This window comes from Danio aesculapii, chromosome 13 (genome assembly GCF_903798145.1).
Source record: "Danio aesculapii chromosome 13, fDanAes4.1, whole genome shotgun sequence".
NCBI lineage: Eukaryota > Metazoa > Chordata > Actinopteri > Cypriniformes > Danionidae > Danio > Danio aesculapii.
Window position 1 is genome coordinate 53,018,679 of NC_079447.1, and position 11,470 is coordinate 53,030,148.

General features: G+C 40.4%; 1 protein-coding gene across 1 annotated transcript in view; it reads left to right on the plus strand.

Moving 5' to 3' along the window:
* The first annotated feature begins 121 nt into the window (after positions 1–121).
* The window catches only part of gtpbp2a (GTP binding protein 2a), a 20,679-nt gene continuing 9,330 nt past the window's right edge, over positions 122–11,470 (plus strand). Inside the window, exons 1-6 of the mRNA XM_056470563.1 lie at positions 122–482; positions 3,191–3,217; positions 4,734–4,918; positions 5,194–5,302; positions 5,983–6,180; positions 8,213–8,387. Of these exons, the coding sequence (XP_056326538.1) occupies positions 318–482; positions 3,191–3,217; positions 4,734–4,918; positions 5,194–5,302; positions 5,983–6,180; positions 8,213–8,387 (859 nt within the window). The 5' untranslated portion in view covers positions 122–317. The remainder of the gene's footprint in view (positions 483–3,190; positions 3,218–4,733; positions 4,919–5,193; positions 5,303–5,982; positions 6,181–8,212; positions 8,388–11,470) is intronic.

The following is an 11,470-nucleotide window of genomic DNA, read 5'->3' on the forward strand; positions in this document are numbered from 1 at the left end:
AGAACAAATATTTTATTTTGCTTAACGTATTTTTTTTTTTTTTTTTTTTTTTTTTTTTTTTTTTGCTTAACGTGAGGAACAAAAAAGTTGCTTAATGACGCACTTCCGCGAACTCGAACCGGACCGGATGTCGGGTTGTTGTTGTTTTTGTGGGGGTTGAGCTCTGGCTCCGCCGGCTCCGGCTCGTATAAATAATGATATTTGACCGCCTTTCGGTGTGTTGATGTCGGTGTGGAGCAAGCGAGAGCACAGCTGATGGAGTAGGATAGACGGAGGAGTTTATCCCGTAGTTTTGCTGGTTTTAGGGCTTCATCAGGATGGAGACCCGGGTTTCGGAGCTCTTCGGATCGGCCACCTCACAGAAGTGCGCCTCTTCGGCGGCCGGTGCCAGAAAAACCGCCAAAAACGGCAGCAAAAAGTACAAAAGTCGGTCAGGCCGGTATCCAAAGGCAAGCAATAATCCGCCGTATCTACCTCCAGAGGTGAGAGCTCATACAATTAAACACGTCTGGCTGTTTTAATCCGCTGTGCTTCCTTTTTCCTGCTTTGACATGTTTACGTTAGTTAAGTTACTCTCAGAATCTCCAAGTATTGGTGTATTGTAGTTGTTTTAGGCTGTAACGTTAATATAGTCATTATATCATGTCAGTATAGTATTTATGGTATTAAACTATGTTAAAGTAACTGCTGTTAAATGTGCTAGTAATTATAAACTCGATAAAATTAGCCTGTTTACAAACTTAATAATATTATTGTCAAATACTGACTATTTTAATTTATAAAGCATTTATTAATCATGAGCTGAATAATGTAAAATTCAACATAAATACACTGTTATAGCATTTTATATATTTATTTATAAAAAAGACACCATTTATATTAATATTCATATTATTTATAAGCTTAAAATAAATTACGATATTGTAACATTAAGTGGGTCCACACTTCACAATAAGGTTTCTGTTAGTTAAGTTTAGTTAATCTTCTAAACATGAACAAACAATGAACAGTACATTAAATACTGTGTTTATTCATCTTTGTTAACATCAAGAAATGTTGCGCTGTGATTAATAAATGCTGTAGAATAATTTTGTTCATACATCATGTTGGCAAATGATAAATAAATGAACATTAACATTAAAAACAACAAGAACCTTACTGTAAATGTGACCTGTTTAATGTATGCTGTTAACATTGGTTAATAAAAATAAAGTGTTCATTGTTAGTTCTTGTTAACTAATTAAACATTAACAAACAGAACTTTGGATTTTAATGAAGTATTGTTAATAAATGCTGTACAAGTGTCAATCTTTCTTTAGTTTATGTTAGTAAATACTTTAATGGAACCTTGTTGTAAACTGTGACCCATTTAATGTATACTACTGTTGTATAACGTACACTGTAATAATTGCTGGGTTCTATATAATTCCTACATGTTGTCACAACACAAATTGCTTAAATTAACTTAATCGTTTTAACAAATTTAAGTGGATTGAACTTAAAACAATTAAGTTGTCCCACAAAATGCTTAAAAATTGTGTTGCTTCAGCCCATTTTAAATTAAGTAGTTTAAACAAGCAGCTAAACTCATTTTTTGAGTGTATAATGTTAAGCTCTATAGTAGTATATATGCAGTTTTTGTTTTTAAGTAGTATAGTTTGTCCATTAATGTAAGCTCATAATAATATATTAATAATAATATATAATAATAATTAATATAATAATATATTATATAAGAATTTTAAATGACATTTATGGTTTTCACTTTATTGTTCGGCTGTTGATGAAACAGAAATAAACACAGCGGACTCAAATATCAATAAAGATGAGAGAAAGGCAATAGAAATGTAATGCGAGGTGCTTTTCCCTTGCTGTGACATAAAGTTTGTTGTTGTCCGGCTGTCATTTGATAGTGACACACTACAGCAGCTGTGTTTGTGAATGTCTAAAATAAGGCGAGAAGAGATGATGATGAGTGGCTGATTCAGTCTGACACACCAGCGCAGATCAAACACATGATTATTACAGTCATAAGTTGGAATATTATAGATGAATGTGTTTGTTTGTTGTTAAATTTTGTCATTAAATGCACCAAAATTACATTATATAGCTAGAAATAGCATATTATCTACAAATCAAGTGTTTTGTGTGAATAAAATGTCTAATATGGGTGAAATAAGGTTTTATTTTCATTCAGCATAATTAATTATAATTATATAAAAAAATCAAATGCATAATTATTCTGAAATGTGCTTGTTAATAAATAATATATACTATTATTAAAGTGATCATACTAAATTTGATTCTATTTTGATTCTAAGTAAAACATTATGCTTTCAAGATTTGTGACCTAAAATAAGGAGTATTTTTGTTAAATAGAGTTTCTAATGCCATCAAAGTTTAAAGCTGTATCAAATATTTATTTGTTTGATCCTTGACAACATCTTTGACCCATGCACAATTAAATTATAACTTTTAAGACCGTATATGGTGAAAAATCTATAGGAAATGTGACCGTGCATTGTGTCTAAGCTGAAATGAAGGATATAATAGTAAGACATGTTCAGGAGGAGATTAGTCAACAAACGCATTGACTTTGTTGCCATCTGTCAATGTGACTCTTTTCTCTTCTTTGTGCTTTTGAATACTGAACTGTGTGACGTTTGAGCTCTATTCAGCTTAAGCGGACCTATTCTTCCCCTTTTTACAAGATCTAAAACAAGTCTCTAGTGTGTGAGGTGAAGTTTCAGCTCAAAATACCACACTAATAATGTTTCTAACTCTCTGAAACTGACCCTTTTAAGCTTTGATCCTAATTGTGGTGTTTTGGTGACTGTCGCTTTAAATTCAAATGAGTTTGTGCTCTTTTCAGAAGAGGGTGGAGCTATGAATGCCTGTGTGTCAGCATAGTGGCAGATTCAAAAGCAAAACTAACGTCCTATGCTAATGAGGGAGAGATGGTCACTAGTGGGCGGGGCTTTCCCCTTCTGATGACATGTACAAATGGAGGATGTCAATCAAAGTGTTTCTGCAGACTGTTTACATCAAGTCTGATTATAACAAATACAATTACTTCATGATGAGCATTAGAGATATTCACCCCCTGCTGACACACAACTGGGTTTAAACCCCTTAAAAGAGATTATTGCATAATAGCTCCCCTTTAACTCTGTCCTCTCTTTTGTTTCAGGTTGAAGAGGGAAACATTGAGTACAAGGTAAACTAACATATCCACATATTCAGATTTTATCATCATGGATTTTTGTTGAAAGAATTGTGTTGGTTTTCACAAATCACATACCATGCGTCCCAAATCGCATAGCTATGCACTATTCCAGTGTTTCCCAGCCCTGTTCCTGGAGGCACACCAACAGTGCATATTTTGGATGTCTCCCTTTTCTGATCCATTAACTTCAGGTGTTGGGGTCTCTCCTGATGTTATGATAAGATGATTCAGGTGTGTTTGATTAGGGAGAGGTTGAAAATGTGAACTGTTGGTGTGCCTTCAGGAACAGGGTTGGGAAACACTGCACTATTCTACCATTTCGTAGTATAAATAATGTAAGTTGTGCATTCAAACTGAAAACTCTAAAAAATAATAGGTGCACTTTAAATACCCGCATGATGCACTTATTCAACTGGTAAAATGAAGTGTCATGTTAGACACTTTACGCCAGGGGTGGGCAAACTCGCTCCTGGAGGGCCGGTGTCCTGCGTAGTTTAGCTTCAACTCTAATCAAACACACCTGAACATGCTAATCAGTGTCTCCAAGATCACTAATTATCTATAAGCAGGTGTGTTTGATTAGAGTTGGAGCTAAACTGTGCAGGACACCGGCCCTCCAGGACCGAGTTTGCCCACCCCTGCTTTACGCTCACGTAGAGGAAGAGGCGGAGCTTTCGAGCACTCATGTTGGATTATTTATTTAGGATTGTGAAAGCAAAATTCTCCTATGAGTGTGATTATAGCGCCTCCTGATGGTGAATGTGGTTATACTCATGGCAGGTGCTATTTTGCTAATTTATTTTGATAACAAACGTCATCAGGGAAACGGTTTGAATTTCCGCTTAGGAAAAAAACATTAGTGTTCCATTTGGGACGACACTACATACATGTACTCTGCTGTTGAGTGTGTAAGTGCATAAGTGTCAGTGTTGCTAACAGGACAAACTGGTTGCAGCCGGAATGCCGTCCATACGGAGGTAAGCGGTCAGCTGGTAAGCGCGAAAAGGAACGGCGTCACACCGCCCCATAGCGTTCGTTTATAGAAATAAAATGAAGCCATACATACCTCCGCCTACGTAATCCGCTGTCTCCAGAAACGTCTGCAGGGCTACGTTTTCACAATGAGCCTGTGTTGCATTTCCACTAATGTGAGGTGTGTGTAATGCAGTGTGCACTTTTCTGGCTCTTCTGTGTACTCTTCTGGCTGCCGTTATCACTCTCACACTATTGTTTTGCTCTTTCTGAAAGCCTTTATAACACCGTTATGGAGTTCTTCTGTCATTATTTCAGTAAATAGGATTGTAAATAAATGATTTGTTGTTCTGTTCAGTTCACTGCGCTCTGAGTTTACACACTATGACCACTTCTGCTGCGGAGAAACGCTAATGTGAAAGGCTCCATTAGATTGGCGTTTCTCCTGCTGACTCAGAGAAACACTGCTGTTTGTGAAGCTGGTGTGATTGCTGCTGTTGTTGTTGTGTTTAGTGTAGAGTGTGTTGTGTTTCAGCTGAAGCTGGTGAACCCCACGCAGTACCGCTTCGAGCATCTGGCCACGCAGATGAAGTGGCGGCTGCAGGAGGGCCGAGGGGAGGCCGTGTATCAGATCGGGGTGGAGGATAACGGCCTGCTGGTGGGCCTGACGGAGGACGACATGAAGGCCTCGCTCAAAACACTGCGCAGGATGGCTGAGAAGTACGAACACACACCAATTCAGTTAATCTCTCTTTCTATAGCGCTTTCGGTAACACTTTGCTTGAAGGGGTGTTCACAAGACTGTCATTAAACCTTCTTGCTGTAAGGTGGTTGTCATACCCACTGCGCCACCGTGACGCCTTCATTCCAGCTCATACCTGACTATAATACTTTTATTTAATTGCATTTAGCGTTCACTTAAGTTTCTGGAAACATTATAGTCGGATTGCAGTTTATTTACTTCTTTATTAAAGCTTGTTGTGTGTTGTGTTCAGGGTGGGTGCAGACATCACAGTTCTCAGAGAGCGGGAGGTGGATTATGACGCCGACGAGCCGCACAGAATAGCCGAAGTCCTTGTCAGGAAAGTGCCGGATGATCAGCAGGTAAATGTGCATCGGCATCCATATTCACTAAACATTTGCTCTCATCACTAAAAGTTCTTCAGAATAGTAGTAAATGTTTTTACCTGAGAGTTTTCTCTAAAAGCTGTTCACAAAACTGTCGAGACAAACCTTTAAATACTTGATTTGAAACTAGACATATTAAGCATAGTTTGTCACGATAGATTTATGTTTACATTACAATGTTATGGTTTTAAAAATGTAACCGTAGATGATAGCACAGGTTGCAGGGTGAGAGTAAGTGTGTTTTAATCTAATACTCTTCCTACGCAACAATACCGTGGTGAGATATTTGTTCAGTTTTAGACCTTTCCAATCATAAATAGTTCATGATTAGAATTTAGTTGCAAGAAAGTGATGTAAATTCCTGATGGCGTGACGGTGACAGTTAAGGGGTTAAGGCAGGGGTCACCAAACTTGTTCCTGGAGGGCCGGTGTCCTGCAGATTTTAGCTCCAACCCTAATCAAACACACCTGAATGAACGAATCAAGGTCTTACTAGGTATACTTGAAACACCCAGCCAGGTGTGTTGAGGCAAGTTGGAGCTAAACCCTGCAGGGACACCGGCCCTCCAGGACCGAGATTGGTGACCCCTGGGTTAAGGTGTTTTGTGAATCCTGATGTGTGGATGTCAATGCTGTTATTGTGTGTGTGTGTGCAGTTCCTGGACCTGCGGGTGGCTGTTCTGGGTAATGTGGACTCTGGTAAATCCACTCTGCTGGGTGTCCTGACACAGGGAGAGCTGGACAACGGGCGAGGGAGAGCGAGACTCAACCTCTTCAGACACCTCCACGAGATCCAGACTGGACGCACCTCCAGCATCAGCATCGAGATCTTGGGCTTTGACAGTAAAGGAGAGGTGAGTTTTCCATCAATCAGACTCTAGATCAGAGCTAAAAAAGTCAGATAATTAAGATTTCTGCCCAATCCATCAGAGCTGGGTTGTAATAGATTATACAAGTGAAGGCAAAATGATTTGCCCTCCTGTGACATTTTAATTTTAATTCAAATAATATATTTAATAAATGTATATATCTTCTTAATCACATTTCTAAACATAATAGTTTTAATAACGCATTTCTAATAACTAATTTTCTTTGTCTTTGCCATGATGACAGCACATCATATTTTACCAGTTTACAAGATACTAGTATTCTGCTTAAGGCGGTGGTCCAGAGTGTTTTTTTAAAGGCTTGGTTGTATTTATGCGATGCAAAACAACGTGTGCCCGTGCTTCATTTCAATCAAAAAATATATATGTTTTGCTTGTTCAAACACTTATTTTAAATAAGCTGAATCAACACAATTATTGAGATTTCATTGGGACAACTTAATTTTTTTATCTTCAATCCACATAAATTTGTTAGAAGTGTTAAAGGGCACATAGTTTACCTCTTTTTTATGATTTAATATTAATATTATGGTTCTTCTGAGTGTGCCAGTTTAGGTTCAGTTTAAAACACAATTCAGATTTGTTTATTATAATGTGTTAAAAAGTGTCATGTTGGGGGCGTGTCCACAGCTCGCTGATTTATGGGTCTGTTGCTTCACATGTAAATTAGTTTCGGCTTCCCGCCAATGTAACAAGGGGGCAGGGCCATGACCCGCTCTGTGTTAGCAACAGAGTCTGACAGGCAGACTGAGAGGAGCGTGAGAGAGGAGCGTGAGAGGTTCAGCAATCAGTCGTACAGGTAGACCAGACCAAGCAGAGAGTACAAAATCATTTGTGTCTTTGTACAGTTTTACAGCCAACTGTGTGCTAGTTTCAAGTGCCGAGCTTGTACACAGAAACTAATAACCACGTACACTGAAATAACTTTGACTGAGGCACCGGATGCGCCGCTCGAAGCCGCGACACGGCACACCAGACACTCTCTGTGGCGCGGCAGAAACATGAAGTGTCCCGAATCGTTGCGCCGCTCATTTTTGAATTCTAAACATAGGTTTCTATCAGGGTACACACAACGGCAATTCAAGTCAGCAGTGGTCCGCGGCGCCCAGCCGTCGACTTGAGTGTACCCTGATAGAAACCGATGTTTAGAATTGTAAAACGCATGCTAGTTAAGATCACAGGGAGCTTCTGGGATCGCGAGAAATGCAAACGCCTGAAGTATAAGGTAGACTCAATGAGAAGTACACATGTTTACAAACCTACCTAAAGATACAACCAATAATTCTGATTAGAGCGATAATGTGGAGGATATTGATCTTGTGTTGAGGCCAATGAGCCTTGCATCTAAAAATAGAGCTAGGGTGTTCCTTTAGTGATATCGCTTCAACTCACGCTAAAAATGGCGGACGTGAATCAACAAACTGAGGATATGATGACGCGCCTGTCAATCAATATTGGTGGGCGGGGGGAACGCTCTCCTACGTAAAGTTGCGGTCGGTTTGAAAACCGCTCCAATTGGTCCACCAGTTTTTATGTTGTTAAATTGAAAAAAAAAGCGCTGGGTGTGTTTATATCACCCCAATATGACGCTCTATACACCATACATGCACATATGTCTGTCCAACAGCGTGAAAAGTAGATTTTTTACCATAGGTGCCCTTTAAGTTAACTTAATCGATTTGTGTTGGGACAACATGAATGAATTGTGTGAAACCCTGCATTGTTTACACTGTTGTAAAAAAATCATGTTATTTTATTCTGGTATATATTACTTTTATATATTCTGGTATATATTACTATTTTATTATTAATACAAATTTCAGAGGGCGAAATTCTCAACAAAAAAAACTCATGTACTTAATTAGTCATTAGAGTAAACTACTTTTTTAAATGCTTGTTATGACTGTACAGTAACCTTTTTATGGATTACATTTAATTTATACTATGGCAGTAAGATGCCCTATGTGCATGTAAAGCATTGTTTGTGATGTTCCTGCAGGTGGTGAACTACAGCGAGTCCCGAACCGCAGAGGAAATCTGCGAGAGCGCCTCAAAGATGATCACCTTCATAGACCTGGCCGGACACCACAAATACCTGAAGACCACCATCTTTGGTCTGACCAGCTACTGTCCAGACTTCGCCATGCTGGTCGTCAGCGCAAACACAGGCATCGGTGAGTGTGTACAGTGCAGCGGCGGGACACAAAAACTAGTGCCTATCTCTCCCTCAATAGCATAAACAGCAGCCCTGAGTGAGAAGCAGCCGTCTGTCCATCATTAGAGTGTTTGAGCTGCTGAAGATAATGTCAGCATAGACTAAGAGGATTATAGATGTGGAGTTTTAGATGAGGAGCGACATAGACTGACAGAAGCATGAAGCACACACTGAAGCACACATGATCAGCACTGATAACGCTAGTCTTAGCACAGCACAGGCGTCTGTAGCTCCCCTTTAATCTATTTACACTAGATAGTGCCCTGATAAATGTCAAATCACACAGGGCGAGTGACACAAATAAACCTGCTAATGTTTGGACACGTCTGTCTGTGCTCTTCTGGCACAGAGCAGTAAATCAGCTGGAAACTCAATAATCCTGCCGTATGATGTTATGTTATGTAACGCAGAGCAGGACTCTTAAGTGTCGTCCTCATTCCTGCAGTCACCCACATCCCAAAATACACCAGTACAGCTGATCTGATCCAGCACCAGCGAATGGAGAAATCTGAGCCGTCTGAATCCATATTGACTCCCGTTTGGTGCTGTTGGGGCTGTTTTTGCCTCATAGACTTCCATTATAATCACATTTATTGATTGCAAAGCCATGACAGCAGATAATCATGCATTCTTGATTGTTGCTGGTTTTCCCTGTTGGGATTAAGAGGGGCAGTGTGTCATTTCCACTGCTGATCATCTAACCCAGGCTCATTCTGAGAACGTAGTCCCGTGGACGTTTCTGGAGACCGCGAAATACGTAGCCGGGGTTACGTACGGCTGCATTTCATTTTTTTAAGCGAACGCTGCGGGGCGGTGTGACGCCGTTCCCTTCAGTGCTTGCCAGCCGGCCGCTCGCCTCCGTGTGGAGGGCTTTCCCGCTGCAACCAGTTTGTCCGGTTAGCTCTTCGTGTACTCTGGCGGACTCGAGGCGCAGAGAGGGGCTGACGACGACGACGACGACCGGGTTCGAGTCCGGGGAAGAGTGGTTCCAGAAATCAGGTAAGAAAACAAAAACAAAATCCAAAAAATGAAGCGAACAAGTTCGTCACAGGGTGAGAATGTGGTCAAAATCCGAAAACGTGGTAAAAATCAGACGAGGGCTTTTCTTTTTCTGGACGGCTTTTGTAAATCGTCGTTGGTTGGGTTTAGGGACGGAGGAGGGTGGGTCAGCCGATTGGCCGGTCGCACGGTCAATCATTCCGTCATCCAGGCAGACAGGCGGAAGGTCGTTCGACAGCGGCCTCCAGCGGGTTTACGCGAGAACGGCACAGGGAAAAAGCGCGCACAGCGGCCTCTCGCGGATTCGCGAAAACAAAAACTGCAAAAATACGTACCTCCCGGGACGTATTTCGCGATCTCCAGAAACGTCCACGGGACTACGTTCTCAGAATGAGCCTGGGTTGCGATCATCAGTTGTCAGCATTAACAGTGATCAGCGAGACCTAGCTGTCACTCAAGTGGCCACGCCCTTAATTATGCAGACTTAATATAAGGGAAAAGGAGTGCGATATAAAAAATTCACCCCCTCACAGTTGTTATGAAGGGTAATATTAGCTATATGAACCAAAATCATTCTTTATACCATGCTGTAAACACTCCTTTTTCTGCTGTAAAGTTGGCCATTCTAACAGTGGGCTCAATGGAAATTTGCTGCATATGGAGCCAGGGCTAGCGGGATTTCGATGAATTGCAGGTTCAGTTACTTCCATATTGGCTTCCCGAGGGAGAGCGGGAGGTTGCCACTTGCTTGCGACCCCCAATATCCCCTGAGGTGGTTCTAAATATACAAATCTTGCATGCACACCAATAGTCCCAAGTCTGTTCTCGTTGTAATTTTGGAGACCATCCTCCATGTTAAGTCATGACCTGTATTTATTTTTGTCAGAAAGTTTAACCTGGTGCCATAAAAGCAATCTGCTGCATCTGACACTGTTGCTGTGCCTTTAATATAACGTGGAAACTCCCCAAGGGGGCGCTATCTAATGGAAAACAAATCAGCTTTTATTAGTAACTATTATTTAATCTTCATCTATAGGTTATGGATATGATAATTAAAATAGTTTAATTAGACGTGCAGACGTGCATCACACACTCCACTAATATCTTCTGCTATTTCTGACACTAATAAGCAGCTAATTAGTAGTTTATTAAGCTAAAAGTCTAAGATAATGGCTTGTTAATAACATGAAGTGTGCATTAAAATAAAGTGTGGCCACAATAACATGTACTGCACAGCTGAAAACAAAATGACCGTGTATTTCTGTCTGAAGTGTCTGCAGGAGGTGTGTGTGTCTACAGGAGGTGTGTGTGTGTGTGTCAGTGTTGTGTGTTTTGGTCGGGGACAGAAGTGTGTCAGAAATAGCAGCAGATATTTGTAGTGTGTATAATGTGTGTGTGAAGGAGAACAGTGTGCTCTTCTGCAACACGACACCGCTGCATGTCAATTATGCAACAGAGTTCAGCGTCTGCTCTGAGTTTGAGTTTCAGTGTGAATCCGTGCAGGCGGGCGGCTGTCAATCATTAACCTGCTCTGATCTGCTCTGATCTGTGGACTGATTTCACTGCAGGACACACACACATCAACACAGCACCTGTCCTGCTTATTTGCATACTCTGGAAATGTGTGTGCATGCGTGCGTGTGCGCATTTATATTTGTTAGCGGATTTGTGCGTGCGTGCGTGCGTGTGTGTGTGTGTGAATGTGTGTTTATTTAAATATAAAGTTGTGTATGTGTGTGTTTGTATTTGTGGAAGTGTGCGAGAGTATGTGAGTGTGTTTATGAGTGTGTGTGTGTGTGTATATATAAATATAAATGTGTGTATGTGAATGTGTGTGTATAATTATAAATGTGTGTGTGTGTATATATATATAAATGCGTGTCTGTGTGTGTATATGAATATAAATGTGTGTATTTGTATGTGTGTGTTTGTATATGCGAATGTTTGTGTATGTGTGCGAGTGTATGTACGTGTGTTTATGAGTGTATCTATAAATATGTGTATGTTTGTGTATATAACTGTAAATGTTTGTGTATGTGTGCT